Source organism: Saimiri boliviensis, chromosome 2, assembly GCF_048565385.1.
Source record: "Saimiri boliviensis isolate mSaiBol1 chromosome 2, mSaiBol1.pri, whole genome shotgun sequence".
In the NCBI taxonomy this organism is placed as follows: domain Eukaryota; kingdom Metazoa; phylum Chordata; class Mammalia; order Primates; family Cebidae; genus Saimiri; species Saimiri boliviensis.
Window position 1 is genome coordinate 62,871,600 of NC_133450.1, and position 22,607 is coordinate 62,894,206.

Sequence of the window (22,607 nt, forward strand, 5' to 3'; positions counted from 1 at the left end):
TTCTTTATTTTATTTTATTTATTGGTTTTTTTTCTTCTAAGGGGTCTAAGGTAAAGATTCTGATCTTTTTTTTTTTTTTTTTAGACAGGATCTTGCTCTGTCACCCAGGCTAGAGTGTAGTGGTGCAAACTGTGCTCAAACCACCCTCCTGCCTCAGCCTCCTGAGTAGCTGGGGCCACAGGTGTGGTGTGTACCACCAGCCTGCTCATTTTTGTATTTTTTGTAGAGATGGTATTTCACTCTGTCACCCAGGCTGGTCTCAAACTCCTGGACTCAGGTGATCCACCTGCCTCAGCCCCCCAAAGTGCTGGGATTACAGGTATGAGTCACCATACCCAGTTCTAAGTCCTATTCTTTTAAGGGTGTGTAAGAAAAAAAAATGAGCATGACTGTTCAGGAAAATTGTGAAAAAGGAAGGCAGGACCTAGCTCTTACCGGTATTAAGCTATATCATGAAGCTATTGTAATTAAAACCACAGGGAAAAAAGAAAACCAAACCAAATCAATGTGGTATTGGTGTAAGACAGATTAATGGAGAGTCCCCCCAAAAATATGGGAATTGGGAAATACTGGTATTTGAAAACAGTGGGTAAAAGATGAGTAAGTAGATGTTGTTGAGACAATTGAGTGCCCATCTGGAAGAAAACACACACAGATGCACACCTCAGTCTTCCACGGAAACAACACCCACTGGATCCAACATTTGATGATAAAAATTGAAAATGTAAACATACTTGAGAAAACCATGGGCTGATTTTAAAAATTCTAGGGAGCAAAGAATCAAAAGATGAAAATATTTATACATTTGAATTACAGAAAAGTCAAGATTTTCTGCCTGGCAAAACCACAACTAAAGTAGAAAGACAGCAACGTGGGAGGTGCTAGGCAGGCCTTACCACTGCCTGTGGGAGGGGCCGTTGCCCCCACAGCCTCCGTGCCTGCCCTTGTTTGCTGGGTGGGGGTGCCAGTGCCAGGCCCTTCGGCTTGGAGAGCTCCGTGAAGCTGACAGTGGTGTGCTGTGTCAGTGGCCGGCAGGATGGAAAGACCCTGATTCTAGCCTTGGACAGGCTCTCGCTGCCTGACCCAGGTGGCTCTCAGGAGATGGCATTGTGGTTGAAAACTTGAGGCCTGCCAGCCAGGATATCAGAATTGTCCTCTTCTCCTGGAGCTGGGGGCAAGTCTGGATTGGCAATGCTGAGCCTGTGGGTACTTCCCTGCCTTTGGCCCCCTCAGATTGCATCTCGGACCACAGGATAGCTGCCCACAGCCTCACTCCCTGTCACTTTGGGGAAGGACGTCTGTCCAGCTGTGTTGTCGGGCCACTCCCCTTCCTGATGGAGGCAGAGGGCTCAGGAGCCTGTGTCCTGGAGCCTCAGGGGACTGGGGCTGTTGAGACTTGCTGGTTATACAGCCTCAGTTCAGTTATTTTGCCTCATGTGTAAAATGGCGACGATGGCCTCTGCCTCCTAAGGACATGGAGATTATGTGTTTAGGAGATTAGGTCTGTCATTTGCTCAGTGCACACCTGGAATATGATAAGGGTCTCAGTGGTTGTGGTAGAGGTGCTGATCAGAATCATGCCGGTGGAAAGCCAGAGAAGGCCAGAAAGACCTGTGCTGAGGCCACAGAGCATTAGCCTCCTGTGAGGAAGAAAGTCCTATTTGCTGACACCAGTGCAGCGTGATCAACTCCAGTCACAGCGGGAGGTAATGGACAGCTGCCCTGGCTGTGTGCTCATGGCAGCTATAGGAAGGACGTTTCTTTACCCTCACTCCACAGGTGAGGAAGCGGGCATGGGGAGGGGAGGGACGTGCCCTTCCCCAGGCTGCACAGCTAGAGGCTCAGCCCCTGCCCTCTGACCCCTGAGCATCCTTCTGCCTGTGGAGGGAGCACCTCTGTGCTTGGAGTAGCTTGGGAAGAAGAGCATTGGCCGGCCATGAAGGAGTGCTGCGGACGAGAGGACTCTGCACGTTTCTCCCTCCAGGCCTGGCAACAGGAGGTTCCTGTGTGGGACCCTCTCCACCTTTCCCACAACACACATGCAGTGCAGTCAGGGTTTGTTACATGGCCTCTGACTCCCCGCCTTGTGGGACCAGATCTGCTAGCCCTTTGATGCCCTCCCCACCTTTTTTTGTTTTTCTGCCATCTTGCGATTCATACTTTCCCCCCAGGACAGGACTAGACTGGTACCTGGCAACAGAGGGAGGGGTTAGCTCCCATCAACTCCGACTCTGAGCTCTCAGGTGCCACCATGAACAGTAACACAGATAAAGCAGCCCCTTGGCCAAGACGCACGGGACTGAGGGACTCATCTTGCAGATTGAGGGGACCGCTAGGTGAGCTTTCCTGGGATGCTGGGGACAGCCACGTCCATGATGTGGCTCTATCAAGGCTCCTGCCTTCTGATCCTAAGGGCTCTGACAAGTTATTATCCCCTTAAAGGATAAATCCCCATTCCTTTCTTATCCAAATACTATAATGTGGAAAAAATCACAGCTAAATTCTGTTCTCAACCTTGCAGTTACCTGTCGGGGCCTGTTTGCCTTAATTTGCTTTTCTCCCCTTCCCTTTCCCTTCACTTCCATCCTTCCTTTGTTTCAACAAATGAAAAAGAAAAACTTGGGGTAGGGGGACCACCTTTTTATTAGGTTGTGCTGTATTAGCCAACAGCCTCAGAATCTTAGCTGAAAACCATGGGTTATTCCACACTTATTCCACATGTCCACAGGGCCAACTGGGGGCTCTGTCCATCTTATTCACTCAGAGATCCAAAACTGAGCACCCCACATCTGGAAGGTTGCTGGTCCTGCACCAGAGTGGAGAGAGGGCTCTGGAGACCTCACTCCTGCAGTTACATGCTCTGCCCAGGAAACAGCATGTTCTATTTTCATTCATAGCTAATTGGTCAGAATGAGACACATGATCACCCATTTACCAGGGAATCAGTAAGTACAGTCCTGTCCTGTGTCCAGAAAAGGGGCTGATAGGCCGGGTGCAATGGCTCATACGTGTAATCCCAGCACTTTGGAAGGCCAAGGCAGGCGGATCCTGTGAGGTCAGGAGTTCGAGACCAGCCTGGCCAAACATGGTGAAACCCTGTCTCTACTAAAAATAAAGACTATTCTTTTTTAAAAGAGATACGACTAGACACAGTAGCTCACGCCTGTAATCCCAGCACTTTGAGAGGCTGAAGCAGGTGAAATCACTTGAATTCAGGAGTTCAAGACCAGCCTGGCCAACATGGTGAAACCCGTCTACTAAAAATACAAAAATTAGCTGGTTGTGGTGGTGCTAAGCTTGTAATCCCAGCTACATGGGAGGCTAGGCCAGAGAGTTGCTTGGACCTGGGAGGTGGAGGCTATATCGAGTAGAGATCGCGCCACTGTACTACATCCTCGGCAGTGAGACTCTGTCTCAAAAAAAAAAAAAAAAAAGATGCAGTCTTGCTGTGTTGGCCAGGGTAGATTCAAACTCCTGGGCTGAAATGATCCTCCCACCTCAGCCCAATGAGTAGCTGGGATTACAGGTGTGCTCCACTGTGCCCAGCCGCACCATCTCAGTGGCTCTTGACTAGCCCTTTGTGGTGGCATGCCCAGCATTACTTAGCCAGCACCCCATTTTCACACATGCGCTCTGTGTCTTTTCTCTTGTCAACATGCTGTCAGTGACTCTCCCTAGGCCAGAAGTGGCCTTCACCTGTTGATCATTTCCTTAGGTCAGCATCCCGAGGGAGGCTGTGTTTATCCTTCACCTGGTCTTGGACCTGGCCCTCCAACACCCAGTGTTGAGAAGTCAGATTCAGTCCTGAGAACTCAGGGTTAGTCCTGTGGTTAAGGAGCTGTGCTTGCTGAATGGGTGTAACTTTTCTGACTCTAATGTCAGCTCGTAAATTCCCAGAACTTTGGAGCTACAAGGTAGCATCATCCTCAGGCCATTTAGTTGTCTTGGCCCTTCATCTTCTAGGGAAAAAAGTTACCCAGTCTTAAGCCTTCATGAGTTTGCTGCTTACCCCAGTAATTGGAAACCAGTTACTAAGAAATCAGGGAGTTGGGTTAGAGAGCATTTTCAACAACTTCCCTCCTCCGCCTGGGCCAGAGGCCGCTAGGGTGACCAGCACCATCCTTGTCCCAGCTTGCTGGTCTTGGTGGCAGTCCCAAATGACCTCTAGCTCTTGACCTCTCTGGGGGACGCTAGGAGCTCTTTTAGAGTGAGAGTTGGTCTTGCCAGGGAAAAGCCTCCATCTCCTGTTCCCTAGTCTTCCTTTGGAATCAAACCCATTGGAAACACACCACTCTCATGGAGTCCTCCAAGGCCAAGCTCCTTTTTTTTTGGTAGGGGTTGGGGGGGGACAGGGTCTCACTCTGTCACCCAGGCTGGAGTGCAGTGGCACGATCTTGGCTCACTGCAACCTCCACCTCTGGGGTTCAAGTGATTCTCCCACCTCAGCTTCCCAAGTAGCTAGGACTATAGGTGCACACCCCCACACTTGGCTAATTTTTGTATTGTTTGGTAGAGATGGGGTTACACCATGTTGGCTAGGCTGGTCTCAAACTCTGACCTCAAGTAATCCGCCCACTGGCCTCCCAAAGTGCTGGGATTATAGGCACAAGCCACCATGTCCAGCCCCAAGGTCCCTTTTGAAGTCTGTTCGTGAGGTTCCCAGATCTGACCTTTCCTGCTGGAGAGACCTGCTTCCACTTGGCAAGGCCTTTTGAGTTTGGCGATGGCAGTTCTGCCTCAGATTCTCAGATCCACGGAGAGGGGAGAGGAGTAAGTCAGACTTTAGCCCTCTCGCCCTTCATTAGGGCCATTTTTCTCAATCTTGGTTAGGACAAAACTTTTGGGACGTTTCCACTGGTCGGTAATAGTAAGAATAGTAAGTATAAAGGAATACAATAGCTGACATTTATTGAGTGTCACTGGCTAGGTACGGCTAAGAGTGGGTGTGAAGTTGTAAGATTGTGACATGTTATCTAACCACACTGCGCCTCTCTCGTGGGTCCCCATCTCAGACTGTTGTGAGAATTGAGCGACTCAGTGCATGTCAAGTGCTTAGAGCAGAGCCTGGCACCGAGCAGGCATGTGAGGGCTGGGTGCTAGTGCTGGGATCGCGAGGCTTCTAGCTTTAAAGATAAGGAAGGCCGGGAGTGGTGGCTCACACCTGTAATCTAAGCACTTTGGAGGCGAAGGCAGGCGGATCACCTGAGGTTGGGAGTTCAAGATCAGCCTGACCAACATGGTGAAACCCTGTCTTTAAAAAAAAAAAAACAAAAAATAAAGACAAGGAAACTGCGTTTCTGAGAGGACAGTGGCCACACAGCCCTCCTCATTACCTGAGTAATTGGAAACCAGTTACTGAGAAATTGAGAAATTGGGTCAGAAAGATCGTATGATACCATGGAGGAAGAGCAGCCCCCAGTGCAGGGGCAGGAGACAGTGGATTAAAGAATCGGCATCATGACTGGGAGTTATTGTACAATCCTGCAGGGATGTGCAAAGGGTTCAGGGACTATGGGGGACACAAGGGAGCTACCAATTCTTCCTGTTTGGGCTGGGGTGAGTTGAGAAATGTGAAAAAGGATTGAACTTTTGCTCTGGGACTCATAACAATCCTGTGAGGTGCAGGGAAGGGTTAATAGCATCCTCATTTTATGGTAAGGAAACTGAGGTACTGCACAGCTCAGTGACCTGCCCTTGTCCAGAAGCAGTGGAGTAGCGATGGGTTTCCAGGCCTGTCTGCCTGGCCCACACCCTCTCTGGTTCCAGGTCCTGGGGGAGGCAGGGATAGTGTCAGGGCCTAGCTCAGCTTGGTTACCAGGCTGGGTACGATTAGGTTAATCATTTTGGAAGTCAAAGAGGACTCTGGGGCCACTGGGGTTTGCAGGCCTTTGTCCTGTTTCCCAGCCCTGCCCCCACCTCTAGTAAGTCTCTGCTTTCGTCCGGAGGGAAACAGTGGCCCCTTGTTTTCTCCGAGTTCTGAACTCCAAGTGCCACACAGAGCAGGATCCAGCATGGGCCCCGTGAGATGGCGTGACTTGGAAACAGAGTGGCCACAGACCTCAGGCCCCGGCGGGCAGCCTTTCATTGAGACACCCTTGCTCCTGCTGAGAGGGACAAGTCAGACCCCGTCCTCTGAGGAGAACAAGAAGTCCCTGGGAATGTTCTCTTTTCTGGGGCCAGAGTGTGGTCAGAAAAGCAGAATGACAACCTTGAAATGAGTTCCCGTCCCCATGGCTTCTGGGAGACACGCCTCTATGGTGTCCTTTCCCCTCGGGTATCCTCCTACACGGTGTCCTCCCTTCCATGGCGTCCCCAGTGTCAGGAGCTGGGCCCTTTCTCCTGTGGGGGCTGCACCCAAGGGCTCATCTCCTTTCCAGCCAGTGGAGGGAGACCATGACCCATTTGCTGTATGTTCAGGGAGGGAGACCGCGGCCCGTTTATGGTGTGTTCAGGTTGAGGAGACCCCCTTCAGGGCAGTCTTGGCACATCAGGCACCTGAGGAAGAGCCACTAGAGCTGCCAGCAGCCCTGCTCGTACCCACCACAGATGCCACAGGGAGAGGCGGCCACACCCGAGGGCGGCCCAGGCCTGATGTGTGTCCCGAGCGGCTGTTCTCACAAAAGGGTTTTACTGGCATGGAAATGGTTGGAAAATACACAAAGGAGGATGGCCCGTTTCCAGAGCTCAGCTGTTTACCTTCAGTGGAGCGCTGGGGATGCGCAGGGCTTATTTTCCAAACAGCCGTGGTTGTCAGGTCTATAGGCTGCAAGCTGATGCCAAGCGAGGACACTAGGGGCGTCCGCTCTGCTTACCTCCTTCCCCAGTGCCAAGGGGACGCCACGGTTTCTCTCAAGCAGGGCTGTCTGGAGATGTGGGTGCTGGTGGGCATGGGGTTCTGCAGTCTGCGTGCATCTCTCCTGTGGCCCGACTTCCCCCATACGTGTAGCTCTCTTGGTCTCAAGAGGCTGGCCTCTTGTTTGTGGTGCCTGTCCCAGTGGAGTCATGGGCTGTAGCAGAAACAGGTTGGTTTTCGGCTCTGTTTGAGAACCCAGTGTTTTCTGCCCGTGGCCTCTCTACCTTCCTCAAATTCTGCTTTTTCTGGGAAGAGGTGTTGGGTGGAGTGAAATTTGGAATCTGTGGTGAGAGCCAGCAAAGCTCTTGCAGTTTCTTCTTTCTGTCAGAGGGGAAACTGAGGCCCAGGGGATGGGGAGCCAGGTTAGCAGGCTGCTTGTGGAGGCTGACACGTGGGCATTGGTGCACAGCCTCCGTCCTGGCTGCTCCACCTGCATGGCCTTGCTCAGTGATTTTTCCTTCTTGGGCCATTAGTGTCCTGTCTGGTCTGTGCAGCAGGGAGAGTCTTCCCTGGCCCCTGGGCTTGCCGTGAATATGAGCCAGCACCCAGACTCAGGAGATACTGAGAAATGTCTTTCCCTTCCCCTTCTTCATCCAAGAGCCCCAGAGATGAGCAGCTTCTCAGCTGGCCTGGTTTTGGCTTTATTTTGTGTTGTTTTGTACACAGGTCGGTCACCATGGGGAGGGAACAACATTTCTTAGTATTTTCTTACTGTGAAGTCTAAAGGACTTTTAAAATATATATAGAGAGAGATAAGAAATCCCTTAACATCTTTCCTGGCAAACGGTAAGAAAGGAGTTAAAGACACAGCAGGCAAAAGCTGGCATGTTCCGGGGCTCCAACGGGGAAGAGTTTAGTAAGGGACCATCACAGGGTGTGAGCGGGCCTGGGAACCAGCAAGGGACAGAGTTCCCGGTGCTAACAAGCCCCGAGAGCTGTCACCACCCCTAGGCCTGGGGGGACAAGGGCCCAAAAATGTACCTGGAGCCATAGGGAAGGCTATTCAGAGAGGCGCTGCCCTGCTCTGAGGGGGCTTGGAGGGGGGCTGTGAAGGTGCTGTGAATACATCCTCTCCCTCTCCCCTCCTTGCCCATTTGCTGTGCCTCTAGTTGGTCCAACTTGGCCAGAGGTCAAGACAGCCAGGTGGTTGTGGCCTTAGAGGACAGCTGTCCAGGGCACTGAGCAGGCATAGGGAGTGAGGTTGGGGAGACAGGCAGAGGGAACAGAGTGAGAAGCACAGCCTTAGATCTGACTTTGCATCCTTGCTTCACTGCCTTCCTGCTGTGAGACCCTAGGCAGGTTTTAAAAGTCTCCCTTCTCTGGCAGGATGTGGTGGCTCACGCCTGTAATCCGAGCACTTTGGGAGTCTGAGGTGGGTGGATCATGAAGTCAGGAGATCAAGACCATCCTTGCTAATACTGTGAAACCTTGTCTCTACTAAAAATACAAAAAAATAGCTGGCATGGTGGCACACCTCTGTAGTCCCAGCTACTCGAGAGGCTGAGGCATCGAGGATCGATTGAACCCTGGAGATGGTGGTTGCAGTGAGCCAAGATTGCGCCGCTGCACTCCAACCTGGGCGACATAGCAAGACTCTATCTCCAAAAAAAAAAAAAAAAAAAAAAGAAAAAGAAAAAAGTCTCTGTCCTCCACTTTCCTCATTTGTAAAATAACTTTTCATAGTGACTTTTAAATAAAGTGAAAGAAATGCATGCAAGCTTTGAGCATGGTGCCGACTGCCAGTGACCATTTGTAGTTGTCACTTATGATGTCTTTAGTAACAACTTTAAAACAGTTGGCCTTGAATCCTGGAGGGAACCCCACTTGGGGGTGGGGATGAGAGCAGGGGTGGGGCTCGTGGCCTCTGGCCTCTACTGAGGCCAAATTGGGGGTCAGCCAAGTGCCGGGCTGGCGCCGCTGCCTCCGAGGCACTGGCCTTGCAGGTGGTGGTGGCCGCGTGCCGGGAGGGAGACATCTGGCAGGTCAGGAAGCCGGTGTCAGGCTGCCCCAGCTTTTGGCAGGTGCTCCTGTCTTGGGGTCAGGTGACGCTGACTGACTGTTGGCCAGAGGCTCTGGCTCTCTTGGGACCTGATCTTCCCAACCTCATGCACTTGAAAAAATAAACACGTTCCCCGGCAGAGCAGGGGAGCAGTATGGAACAGATTGCAGGCAGCCCCGCGCGCCTTCGCTTTTCCTGATGAGCCCAGATTTCGGTGTGAAGTGCAAGCGTCTGGTCGCTTAAAGCAGCAGCTTCTAGATTCCTGAGGACCACAGCTTTGCTAAGATTTTTTATAAGTTAGCAGAAGCAGCATCCACTTCGATCTAAGTTCTGATCCGGCTGTGTGATGTTAGTCGTTTACTTAATCCCTTGGAACTGTAGTTTCCCCAGGTGGTTGGGCAGATGGGACATATTCAGAAAAGCTTTTCTCTATGAAGCCATTTCTCAGCATCGCTTGCCTGGCCTGTTGACACTGTCGCCTTGATTCCTCTTATGTGTCTTCTGCGTCCTGGGCCACATGGGGCTTGGGAAACAGAAGTACAAACGTGGGCCCTGCCCTTGAGGAGCCTGCAGGAGAGACGAGTTGTAGGGTCTTGGAGGGTTTGTCCTGCTTGTCCTGTTAGTATTTCCCGTGAGTGTCAGCCCTCCTCCTGCCCCATCTCTAGAGTGTGATAGGCAGGCTCAAGGTTCCTCTGGTGATATGTCTTGGGGTGGACAAGAGAATGGGGCAGTGGACTCAGGTGCTGAAGTTGCCGCTTTTGTCTGTGTTCCCTGTCTCGCAGCTGAACCTTAACCGGCCGATTGAGGAGCAGGGCCCCCTGGACGTCATCATCCACAAGCTGACCGACGTCATCCTTGAAGCAGACCAAAATGATAGCCAGTCCCTGGAGCTGGTGCACAGGTTCCAGGTGAGTGAGGACTGTGCAGCCTTTGGCTGTGGCATTTTCAGGAGGAGGAGGGGAGGCCCTGGAATGGCTGTGTGTGTGTTTAGGGCAGTAGCAGCTCTCTAGAGGTATAGGCTGGAGAAATGGCTCTGCCACTGGCAAGACATGGGCTCCTGGGCAGGTACTTCTCTGTGGCCTCAGTATCCTTGGGTATAGCATGGGGACCACACCAGGGCACGGTTAGCCCGTCTCTACCGCAGCTGTGTAGATGTGGTTTTCCGATGAGGCACCACTGACTTCCATTGTGGCCTCCATGTCCTCAGCACAGGCATGCACAGCCCTTACCCATGGCTTGGGTTGGCACAAGGGATGGAACCCTTTTGCTGCACTTGGTAAAGGGAACTCCCAAGGGCCTTTCAACTGAGTCCTGCCTTGGTGGAGAGCCCTGCCTCTGCCCATGACTTTGACCTGGGCACTCACCTTTGAGCATGGCCTGAGCTGTCTTACTGAGTCCCTTGGCTGCTTCTCCATCCCCACCCGACTTCCCCAGCAGCCTCCCAGGTCCTGACCCCACAGTGACCTGCCTGTCGCCTTGGGGTTCTCGTGCTGGCTACTGACTTGCCCTGTGTTCTTTCCGTTGTGGACAAGAATATGATTCTGTCCTCTGGAAAGCAGCTCAGAGGTCATGAAAAACAAATTGTATTGTCAGTGAAAATGCAGGCAAGATCGTGACTGGTTTGGGGCCTGCCTGGTGGGCTGGGGATGCTGCCTGAGCTGGGGTTTCCAGCCTGTGACAGACACAGATTTGGTGCCCTGCTTTTCTTCATCAGGACAAAGGGAATCTCGCTCTCCTCCTGGTCACCCAGAGCCGCTGTCCTGCCGACACCATTCTCTCTCCCTGCATGTTTGGGGCCAGCTGCGTTGGCCCCTCTCGCTTCCCTGGGGCTCTCACCCCGTTCCTTGGCCAACTCCCTGCTGCACACTCCTGCTTCCCACCAGGAAGTGGCTCCAGATGCAGGTACAGCCTGCTCCTGGCCTCCCCTGCTCGGGGGCGAGGCATGTCCCACCTTGTGCCCTCCAGGGCCTCTGCCCCGCCAGTGGCCCCAAGTCCATTCTACTTGCTGGACATTGTCTTCTTCATGGGGCTGGAGGCTGTGGGAGAAACATGGGCTCCTCTGTGACCTCGTGGAGACTCAGTTTTCTTATTTGTAAAATGGTTGCTGGTAAAAAGAAAAACTCAGACCATGTTGGGAGGAGTATGCTGGGGTTAGAGGGGAACAAGACAGAGGAAATGTGTGCCCTGGTGATGCGTTGCTTCCTGATTCCCTGCCCCATGCCAGGGCTGGGCTGATAAGCGTTCTCCCATGTGCTGCATGTGATTCCCACAGCCCCCACAGCAGACTCACTAGCCTTCTTTATAATCAGGAAGTGGAGGCGTGGAAGCCTGTGCAGCTTGTCCACAGGGACCCAGCAGAGCCGGGGTCAGTCTTGACTTTCTCAGGTGAACCACTGCTCGTCCTGAGGGGCTTGCTCTTCTGTTCCTCTTCAGCTCCAGCCACACAACTGTCCTGGGTGTGGCCCCAGCTGATCCCAAGTCACGCAGTGACCTTCCTATCCCCTGAGCCATTTGGTCTTGCCTTACTCCCCATCTCCTTCGAAGGCCTCTGAGTGCCCAGTTTGTGTACCTGTGGTGCCTTGGGGGACATTCTCTGGAGGAACATAGCTATGGCTGGGCTGCCACACAGACCTTTGGGGCAGGGATGCCATATCTCTTGCTGAATCCAACTAGGGGACGGTGGCCTTCCAGACACCCTTTGGGAAGGCAGGGTAATGTGTGATGACAGCAGCCATGATTACCATTACCACAGAAAGCACTGTAGAGCAGTTCCCACACACCAGGCCCTCCTGGAAAACGCTTCGTGGTGGTTGACCCACTTGCTCCCGTGAGCTGTAAGAGTCCATGATTCCTGTCCTGCGCATGAGGAAGCAGGCTCAGGACAGCTAGAAAGTGGTCCAGCTGCAATTTGAGCCTGTGCTAGCTTGCTCTCCCCCGCCTGCCATGTGGCCTCTCCAGAGATGGATGAGATAGAGGACTTGGAAGTCAAACTGTCTTCAAGAAAGATCCTTGCTCCAAAACTGAGGGGCTGCACACCTCCCTCAACCTCAATTCCTTCCTCCTTGGGTGGGCAGTTAGCTGGGAGGAGTAAATGCCTGTGGGTGTCAAGCACCTATTGTAGCTGAGTACCACTTCATCACATCCACACGGTTGCTCTTCCTAGAGAGAGGGCCACAGCTTTGACTAGCCTGGTCCGGAGTTCCGGAACATCTGCTCCCAAGCTCTTATCCTTCCTGCCTATGCCCCAGACACACACACAGCCCACAGCCCAGGCAGGAGATGTCCAAACAGTGAATAAGAGTGCCCACTGTGTTCCTTTTCTGGGCAGAAAAGAATATTAACAGGGAGAACGTGTGAAGGGCAGCATGGGGATATGTGGCTTAAGGCTGCCAGGCAGCCACAGGTGCATTTCCCAGGCAGGGTCTTGGCTGGGTCTTGGCGGATGGTTGCCATGACCTCACTGTAACCTCCCAGTACTGGTATTTCTGGGATAAATTTTCATTGCCTCTGTGCTTCAGTAAGAAGCCGGATATCTGATAAGGTAGGAAGTTTCCTTCTTTGTGAAAAGAACAATCCTTTGGGGAAAAGGGTGCGGGGCACTTTCCAGAGGTCCCAGGAGAGAGGAGGCAGGCGGGGCTGGCAGAGAAGGACTGAGAGGGACTGGGATGGGGCTGGGGTCTCCTTCCACCAGGCACTGGGCTGTCATCATCGACTGTCCCCCTCCCTCTGCTGTAAGATGTAAGTTCAGAGCCAGACCACGTAGACCCAGGGAGGTGGACACTTACCCTCAACTGCGCCCTTTGTTTTCAAATTTTTGTTTTAATTTTTATTCTCCAGACATTAACAAGGAGGCATGAGTGTGGTCTGGGGAGTGAGAGGAACAGGGATGCTACAGTGAGAGGCAGGGAAGCAGCCCCCAAGGCTGGGGTCCTCCCATTTCCTTGTGAGCAGGGAAACCAAGGCAAGATGCTTTGTCCCAGCAGGGGCTCAGCTTGAAGGACCTTCTCCACAGGCCATATTCAGGTGCTAAGAGGAAGGAGGAAGTAGTTTGGGGTTGTGTGGGTGGAGGAAAATGAATTTTGGAGATGTTCCTCAGGGCCCCAGAGCAGTGCACGCGCTGCCTCTGAGAAAGCTCTGGTCCCCAGGGAGGGAAGAAAGTCCCAGAGCCAGGAGGCTGTGCCTGCCTCTGGCTGCCTTGGTAGGCGGGTGAAGGGTGTGGGCCAGAGGCTTACTGCAGAACATTAAAGCTGCTTGTCACAGAACCTTCACCACTGCCCCAGGGTTTTGGATTTGTTTGTTTGTTGTGTTTTCGATTGGCTTCTGATTTGCTAGGAGACTCAGTTGGGATGATTCAGTTGTTTTTCCGCTCCAAGATTCATGTGCAGCCAGCAGCCTCGTGCCTGCCGCTGAAGCTCTGCTTGAGGTTTGGTTCTCAGTTCGCAGACCCAGGCAGGGGCCCCCCAGGGCAAGCCCACGTGGGCACATGGGGCTGACATGCTGGGAGGGTCCCTGTCATGGGTTCAGGGACACTAGGGGTCTCCTGGCCTGGTGAGTGCCTTCTCCAGGGGAGCAACATGAGCCTTCTCTGCACTGTGACACCCGGAGCCACCTGCCAGGTGTGGGCGCTGGGTGGGAGGGGAAGGGCCCATCGTCCTCTTCTGCTGCCCTTTCTAGCCCCAGAATTCCCCCTGAAGGGGTATAGTGATTGTGATCCATGGGTCATGTGGGGCTGCCTCAGGGGACCTTCTTGGGGTTCTCCCTGAACAAGCTTAGAACTAAGCAGGAGGTTTCAGTCTAAACTGCTGCCTCTTCCTTGTCTTTATCAGCTGGAAGGACGGTAATTGTCCCTCAGATGTACCCTAAACTCCCAGTCTGCACACAGACTGCAAGGAGAGCTGTCCTCTGTGGCAGCGCTGCTGAGCGCCCCACCCTCAAGCTCCTGGCCCGGAGGGGAGGCCAGTGAGCAGACCCAGAACTGACCCCATAGCCCCTAGAGTGATGAGTTAGGAAAAACACAGGTCTGATCACAGCATGGCTTGGCTTAAAACTTTCCATGCTTTCTTACTGCTGTGACACAGAAGGCCCGGATTGCCAGCATGATCCATGGGGCCTCGGCGATATGCCCCATTCGCTCCTTCCCTGGCCCCCACAGCAGCTGCTCAGGCTGTGATCTGTGTCCACCTCAGCACCTTTGCACAAGCTCTTTCGTCAGGTCAGTGCCCCTTCCCGAGAAACGTCCTCCCTCATGAGCTGACTAATGACATCTCTCGTCCCAGGCCCTGCCAACTTTGCACTTTTCCTTCACGCCCTTTGGAAGTTCATAATTTTTTTTTCAGTGGCTATTGCCTGTCCCTTCACAGGGGGCAGGGATTGTGTCTGCCCCCAGCAGCTGGCGTTCCCATTGCCGCCTGCAGTGCCTAAGTGTCTGGGTGGAGGTGCATGCCCAGTGCTGGTCATGTGCCGGGGCAGCCTTTCACAGGTGCCCTGATGGGCCTGCAGAGGGAGGACGTGGCTCTGCTGAGCTGCTGGGAGCAGGGAGGGAGGAGACCAAGAGGGTTCATGAGGCAGATGTGCTGCCGGATGGGCGTGTGTGGCGATGTCTTTAGGTGTCAGCGAGGTTGGGGAGGGAGCAGCAAGGCCGGAGCTCCAGGGCTTTCTCATGCCAGGCTGTGCAGCTTGCACTGAATCCTGCAGGGAGGGTGGGGTGGGGATGGCAGTGATACGATCAGATACAATTGGCAAGAGAGAGGCCCTGCTTTGAAGGGGAGATTGTCAGTGCAAGATGAACTCTGGGCAGGTGAGGACACTGTTTACTCCTTGGAGCCCGGGTGCTTCCGAGATGAAGAAGGAGCTCATGGCTGCAGACTCAGTGTTGTGCGCATCCTCAGCCCCAGGTGCCCCTGTGTGTGGTCCTAAGTGTCCCTTCCCTCTGCTGCTGTGACAGGCCAGCCTCTGAGCAGCTTGAGCCTTGTCCAGCCTACGCAGGATAAAGTCACACTCACCTCCTGGCTCCTCAGTGTGTAACGATCTAAAGTGGTTCTGGGAAGGGAACTCCTACCCTGAAGGATGCAGGACGAGAATGCACACTTGGCCACACTGCTGCTTCCTATGCTTTCCCTGGAAAGAAACCACGTTTAGCCTTCAGTAGTGCCTCCCCAACCTTACCACTCTCCTGAGGGAACAGGAAGCGAGTGGGGCAGGGAGCAGGTGGGAAGGGGTGGCGTTTGGGGCCCTCCCTGCTAGTCCACCAGGTGAGGCCAGGCTTCTCCGAAGTGATAGTCTGCTCCCCTCACCCACAACAGGCTTAGCTTGGCTTGCGCCACAAGTCCACGGAGGGTTAGCCACAGCTTTGCAGCCTGAAATGACAGCCATCACAGCAGAGAGATGAAAAGGCAGTGAGGCTTCTGCTGGCTCTGTGCCTGCCCCATGGTGACATGAACTCATACATCTCATTGGACGCCCCCTACAGGCAAGGGAACCCAATACTGCATCGTTCCCTTTTCTTCTTAAAAAAAAAAGGAAATACCTTGTAGGGTTATTGTTAGCATTAAGGGATTAATACCTGTGATGCACGTAGTGCCTGGCGTGGTGTGAGTGCTGGCTGCATGTGTGTGTTAAGGGTTGGCCATGTTGACTGTGTCTGGGGTGTGATGACACGTGCAAGCCACTCAGTACAGGCCTGGCACTTGGCGAACAGTCAGTCACCATGGCTTTTGTCAATACTGTTATTACAGTGATAGTAGGACTACTCTGTCAGCCTTACCTGTGGCCCCAGCTGACCTGAGAGTGCTCAATCCTAATTGGAGTCAATGAGGCAGTGATTATGAAAGTGTCCCCAAACGGGAGATGCATTCTGTGCTAGGGCAGCAGAAATGCTGAAAAGGCAGGACCAGGTGGGGTCAGAGGGACTTGAGTGCTGTTCCTGGCTCCACCCTTCACCCGCCAGCCCACGGGGGCCTCAATCTCCTTGCCTATCACATAGGCACGGTGCAGGATGGCAGAGAAGACCTTGAGAGCCGTTGGGTCCGCCTCCAAGGGACTGCCCAAGGCCGTGGCTCACGGTTACCCAAAACGTGATTTCACTGCTGCATTGAATCAAACCTGTGGGCCCCTGATGTTTATTGAGCAGTCTCCAGCACATGGAGGGAGAGGAAATAGAAGAAACAAAGGTGTTTGTTGTTCTAGGTCTTCCAATCTGACTTGGAAGATAACATCTAAGTCTATCAGAGGTTAAATGACACCCTAGAATCTAAGTGGGTTTGTCAGCTTTGCCTTTGTGCCTTCTGACTGGTGGGTCAGAGTATGATCCATGGGTCCCAGTGAAGGGTTTGTATTGTCACCAGGGAGCCATGGGAGGCCCCCCATTTGCCAAGCATGTAGCACGTGGCCCACTTTGCCGTGGGCCGTTCTCGTTTCTTACCTCTTTGGTTCTCATCTCAGTCCCTGAGATAATGGAATTATTTCCCCGTTTTTACAGGGGAGACAACTGTGCCCCAGGAAAGTTAAGTCACTTGTCCAGGGTCAGGTAGAAAGCAGCAAGGCCATGATCATAGCTTGGAGGGGCTTTGGTGACAGCTGATGGCTCTGTGGGTGGCAGGAGGGTTGGTGATTTCAGGGCTGCCTTGGCAGGAGTCGTCGTCTGGGATAGCCTCTGACACAGCTGATGCCGCGTGATGATGAGACCGCCAGCCAACAGATGCCAGGGAGGCTGAGCTGGATGCATCTGGTGGCCCAGGTCCCAGAGAAACAGATCATGTCCTGTTCTGGGGTGGCTGTGAGGTCAGCCTCTCGATGGCTGCTGCCCTGGGTCATAGGCGACTCCTCCTGTGGTGGAGACAGCCACACAATCTGCCCATTGTGCGCCAAGACCAGGCCAGGAATCGCCCTTTCTGCTTTGGGGAGGGTGGGACCATTCTGTGCCGTTAGCTGGTTACAGTTTCTTTCCCCTGTGGAAAGCGAGCCTGGTACCCAGAAAGACATGCGGCCCTCTTACCAACCAGGAGCAGAGCTGGCCTTTGTACAGCCTAGTTGGGTCAGGGGCAGGAGAGGGCACCCCAGAACCTGGGCTCTGAGCCAGCACATGAGCTGCAGCCCCTCTGCTTGTGTGTGGACAGTCAGGGTTTTTCAGCTCAGGGTCTGGGGACATGTTGAGTTTTAGAAATGTTAATCTTTATTAATAATACATTTTCCCCAACATTTTAGAAGGAACTTTGATGCACACTATTTCCAGGTTTCTCAACCTCAACACGATTGACGTCTTGGGCTGGATAATTCTGCGCTGCTAAGGGCTATGCCAGACAATACAGGGTGCTTAGTTGCCTTCCCGGCTGCCTTACCAGATGCCAGCATTCTTCACCCCGACCCTCATGACAACCAAAAATGTCTCTAGATGTTCCCTGGTGGAGGGATCCCACGTCACCTCTGGTTGAGCAGCACTGCGTTTTGTAAGTGATGGGTTCCAGCAGCTCTGAGAGCTTAGGCAGACCAGTCAAGTAGTTTCTGATTTGTGTTTGGACATTGAGGCCCTATCGGGTACAGTTTCTTGGTTTTAATATTTGGAATTGCACATCAAGAGGGCTAACATCTTGTGGCTTCGTTTCTTCAGTAATATTAATACCTGTGGCAGAAAGGACACCGTTTTCTGTTTCCTCCTGGTTTGTTTGGGTGGCATGACTTCCCAGCGTGTTCCTCTGCTGCCCGTGCAGGCTGTGTGTCTGTGATAAAGCCCACTGTGGCTGCCTGTGTCTTCATATAGTAAATTCCATTGCCACCTCACCAGCCAAGAGCATAGCTGGCCGGGTAAACCACACTTTGGCCTCTGCTAACCTTGGCCCTCTGGGATAGACAGAGTGAGGCATGAGGATATCCTCTGAGCCCCTCCCTGTAGGTACCCGCCCCAGGCCTCCCATGCCACCTGGCAGCCAGCCCCTGATCTGGCCCTGACCCCTACCTGTTTTTCTCTCCATTGATCTGTGAGGTCATTCATCAATAACTATTATGTTAGTTCAGTAACTCTTAGCTGAGCACTTACTGTGTGCCAGAGTTCCTAAAAGTCATTGCAGATGCAACAATGAATAAGACCAGGTGGACGCAGTCCCTGTCCTGCTGGAGGTATATCCGACTGTGAGTGTGTTGGATGATGGCAACGAAACATAGATAAATAGAGGACAAGATGACACAGCCCCAGTGATGCCGAGTACTGGGAAGAAACACGCCGAGGCCTGGGAGAACAGGGAGGTCCTTATTATTGACCCTCTGAGAAACTGATATTTAGCTGAGGCCTTAAAGGGCAGGTCAGGAGGGGAGCAGGAAGGGGGCAGCACCTGGCCAGGACCTTCAGTGCGACAGGACAGAGACCCAAGGACCTGCAGTAGCCAGGTGCAGCCAGAGCACGCTGGCCAGGGCTGTCTGCAGTGGGCTGGAGGGCTGGCAGGAGCCAGGCTGAGCCTGGGCCTGGTGGCCTCCTGGGAGCACTGGGTAGCTCTTTGAGGACAGGAAACATTGTGCTAGCTCCCCTCTTTGATGACTCCAAGTTGAGCCACAGACAGTGTGCCACTTTCTAGTCCCCAAGCTCTCTGAGGAGGAAGGGGCCTCGCCCACTGCAGCAGTCAGAAGGCAGGGAGGGAGCTCCCGTGGTGGCAGGAGGACTCCCTCTTCTGAGCATGCCTGCAGCCACTTGCAAGAGGATGGAGGAAGTGTGCAGCAGAGGCCAGTGCCATCCATGGTGTAGATGTTGTGGCCGGGTCACCCCTGGCATCAGGAGCTGTCTCTCTTCTTGTGCACCTAGAGCTTGCACCAGAAACTAGAAGACTGGGGTGGCTGGATGCAGAGGTGAGGAGCCCAGGGGTGAGGAGCCCATCTGGCCTCAGTGACCCCGCTGGCCTAGATCAGCAGCACTGCAAACTGTGCCCTGATTCTGGATGACTGTTCTCTCCCTACAGTCACTAGTTTGTAAGCCCTGCCGGCCGTGGGTTATGTTGGCAAACCTGGCAATGCGTCACATGGACAAGGCAGGGGGGCCTATGGGCTGCCGAGAGGCATTGGCTTGTTCTGCAAACTGAAAGTCAGGCTCGGTCTGGTGACTGTGGGCCAGGGTGGGGTGGGTAGGGCTCCAGCAGGCATGCCACCTTTGGCCTTGATGTAGGGAAGCTGCTCTCCTGTGTATTATTATCCACAGGAGAGGGGCAGCTACACAAGCCCACCTGAGCAGGTGTGTGGGAATGTGTGTAGCAGGTGTGTGGGAATGTGCATAGGGGGCAAGGGGCTGTTGCTGAGGTGGGTGGAACCCAGCTCTGTGTGACCTTGCGCAGGCAGCCCCTTTCTTGTCCTCCTCTTGTTCAGCTGGTAGCTGTGACAGTGGGCCAGATGACCGACCCCCTTTAGCTCTGTCTGTGTGGAAATCCCAGTTGTCCCTTCATCCTGCAGGATCCTTCCCTGGTCACCTAGAAGACCTGACTAGTGTGATGATGCTGTGACAGCATGTGACGTTTGTCAGGGTAACAGCCCTGTCTGGGCACCTTGCTCGCCTCCACTGACAGAAGGTGGAGAAAGCTTATAAAAGTTTGGTGTGAAATCTGGGGACAGAGGGGAGATGTTGTTTTCAGTGGTGGGCTTGGAAAAGTGGGGAGTTTGTTGTCTCCAAATAATAGTGTTCTGTTTCCTTCCGGTCCTCTTCTCTGTGGCAGTCAGGGTTATTTTTTGGCCTGAACACCATTGTTCTGCATGGGTCTTTCTACTGGCTCTTGAACAACAATTTCTCCCCCAGAGAGCCTGCAGTTCCTCCCAGCCATGGCTCATACTGAGTGCCAGGCGGCTAAGCGAGGTGCATGACACTGTGATGCCTCAGAGCCCCCGTGGGAGGATGACCTGAAGTGACCATTGTGGGTGGCACCCACCTTCAGGATGGGAGTGCCTGTTACCTGCAGGCCACAGAGACACAGTGGGGTCTGCATGCGGAATCACATGCGAGTGCCCTGTTTGTCTGGGTACTTGAGCCCCTGCCCTGCTCCACCCCACACAGCCCCTTTTAGTGCCCTCCCCTGATCTGGAATGGTATCATCTACAGTTCATTCTCCCTGGAGGCTGGAGCCTGGTTGCTTTGAATCCCTTACTCTATATTCATTCTGTTCACCAGGGAGGGGACAGGTTGTTGTTGGCATCTGCTCCAGGGAAGCTTCCCCAGCCCTTCCCGGGGCTCTGGCATTTCCCCCACCCCTCATCGGCCCTGGGATAGTGTGACTCGCCTGCACATGGACTGTGAGTCTGATGGACCCTAGGTGTGGCTTTCCCTGTGCTCTCAGCAGTCTGGAATGAGGTGGCATGTGCATTTGGAACAAGTTCGTGTACAGAGTCCACCTGCTGCCCTGCCAGCCGCTTCCCCTCTTGGAGGGCAGCCATCTGTTCCAGTGACCTGGAGCCTTTTCAGGGGGTTCTGTGGGACTGAACACAGACGGTCTTCCTCGTGACACAGTCCCTGTACAATGGGGCTGTGTGGGATGCCCTGATCTCATCTTAGTCTTTTGCAGGCAGCCTCATTCTAACGACTGCATGTTAAACAGCCTTGCTGTCCTTTACCAAGCCAGCTCTTTATCAGGGTACACTTAGGGCATTTCTAATCATGTTTTAGAAACATGCTGTAGTGAATAGCCTAGTACATGTATTTTTGGGTACACAGGTGAGGAATTCTGTAGGATGAGCACCTAGGAATCGGGATGCCGAGTTTGCACATTCTGAATTTGGGCTGTTGTTTGGTTTCTCTCTGCAGAAGTAGTGCCAGTTACACTGCCACCAACCACGGGATGGTCCCTTTTTCACCACCTTAGGAAGTATCTCTAATCAGTTTACCTTGGCATGGAGTCACAGAGTGTTGGAGGGTGCCAGGATCCTGGCAGTCTCCTCCTCTTTGCCTGGTGGTTTTGTCGTGGGGAGCTCCAAGCCCTGGAAGGGTGGGATCACGCTGCCTCACTTGGCTTGCCTGGACCCTGAATCTGGGTCGTCTCTGCCCTGTTTGGTGCTGTGTCCTCACACTTCACTTTTCTCTTCTGTACTCCATGTCTGACCACCCCAGCCTGACTCGTGGGTTTAAATATTGGCTCTCAGGAGCTAGTAGCTCTAGAGGCAGATTCCATCATAGTTTTCTTTTTGCCAGCTCTATCAAAAAACAGAGATCACTGTATAAAAGGTGAAGACAGCCCATCAGTGCTTCCTGAACAGTGAAGTACTTCCAGCACATGTACCCCTAAGGCCAGCAGCGCATCTGACATGCCACCAAGACCCCATCCATTCCCAGCTCCATCCCGTGGCCTTGCAGGCTGCTGGACTGGTCACTCTGTAACCCATAGCTGTCCCCATCACTCCCCAGCTCTGGACCCTGTTGCTTGAGGGTTAAATCCAGACTCCTCAGCTGGTCTGCCCCCTTCCCTCTACCTTGTCCTAACCTTTCGTGTTGAGACTGCCACCCGCCTCAGTCCTGCCAGACTCCCAGCAGGCCTGCAAATGTGCTGGGCTCCCTCACCCCAAGCCTCTGCTTTTGCTGTCCCCTCTGCTTGGAGTGCCCTTCCTCCCCCAGCCCATACTTGTGGCCCTTTGTGGTTTATCGTTACCACCTAGAACAGGCTTCTCGTCAGCCCCCAACCCTGCACCCCCCGCACCCACACTTCCCTGCTCCTTTAGTGCGGGTTAGCCCTACACCTCTCCCTTGCTCAGCCACACGGCGGCCACTTAGGAGCATCTGGGAGGGTGGGGAGAACATGGCTGCTCTGTAGCTGGATAGATGACATTCATTGCCACACGCACGTGCACACATACACTCATGCACTCAAATGCTCTCACACACACGCTTCTCAGGGGCTGCCATTCTTTCTGCTCTTGTACAGTCTGGGAAGCCTCAGGCTGAGTGCTCAGACGTGGGAGAGTTCTCTGGAATACAAATGAGGGTAGTTTTAAGATCCAAGTGTCTGCTGATGGGGGAGCTCAACTCTCCCAAGGAGCCGTTTTAGAAAAGTTAGGAAAGAATGAGTGAGGAAATGCCCTCAATGTACTAGGACTGAATCCAGGAGAAACAGAGACCGCAGGGAACCGCAGCCTCGGGGACTGCAGCCTCTGGGAACTGCAGCCTCAGGGGACTGCAGCCTTGGGGGACTGCAGCGTTGGGGGACGGCCTTGCCTGGGCTGGTGGTTGGTGCATGTCACCGTGTATCTTGCTGGCTTGCAGGTGACTGGGATGTGTGCAGTGACCGTGCTGCGGGTGTGCTCTGAGGACAGCGGGCCCTGGCTCCTGTGTTTGAATGTCTCCAGGCTGGGAGGCATCTGGCTCAGTTCAGGGGCCTAACAGCTCTTCTTTCATCACATCACAGAATCAAATAAGTTTGTTCATCACATCACAGAATCAAATAATCTAGAACTTAAGAGGCAGAAAGGATGTTATAAGTGAGTTATTCTGGCCCACTCATCTTACAGATGGGAAAGTGAGTTACGGATAACTTAAGTGACTTTCAGAAACACACATAAAGTGAATGGCAGTTCTAGGACTTTAAACCAAGTTTCTTGACTCTGCATTTGTTTCAACTTGCACAGTATCCCCGGATCCATGTGTTGGGGTTAAGTTAGCCAGGTGCGGCTGGACTGAAAAAGATGGTCTGATGGTGATTGGCAGGCAGAAGCTTTGGCTGACTGTCAGGGGCTGTTACGTAGGTTGCACACTGCATAGCTCAGTGGTAGGCTTTGTGAATGGCACCTTGAGTAGCTAGGCTTGGT

At 53.3% G+C, this 22,607-nt stretch overlaps 1 protein-coding gene across 3 annotated transcripts in view; it reads left to right on the forward strand.

Moving 5' to 3' along the window:
- The window catches only part of ITPK1 (inositol-tetrakisphosphate 1-kinase), a 179,689-nt gene that overhangs the window by 93,399 nt on the left and 63,683 nt on the right, over window positions 1-22,607 (forward strand). For all 3 annotated transcript variants that reach the window (XM_074393450.1, XM_010350552.3, XM_074393452.1), the window contains one exon: window positions 9,635-9,760. In XM_074393450.1, coding sequence (XP_074249551.1) covers window positions 9,635-9,760 — 126 coding nt within the window. The remainder of the gene's footprint in view (window positions 1-9,634; window positions 9,761-22,607) is intronic.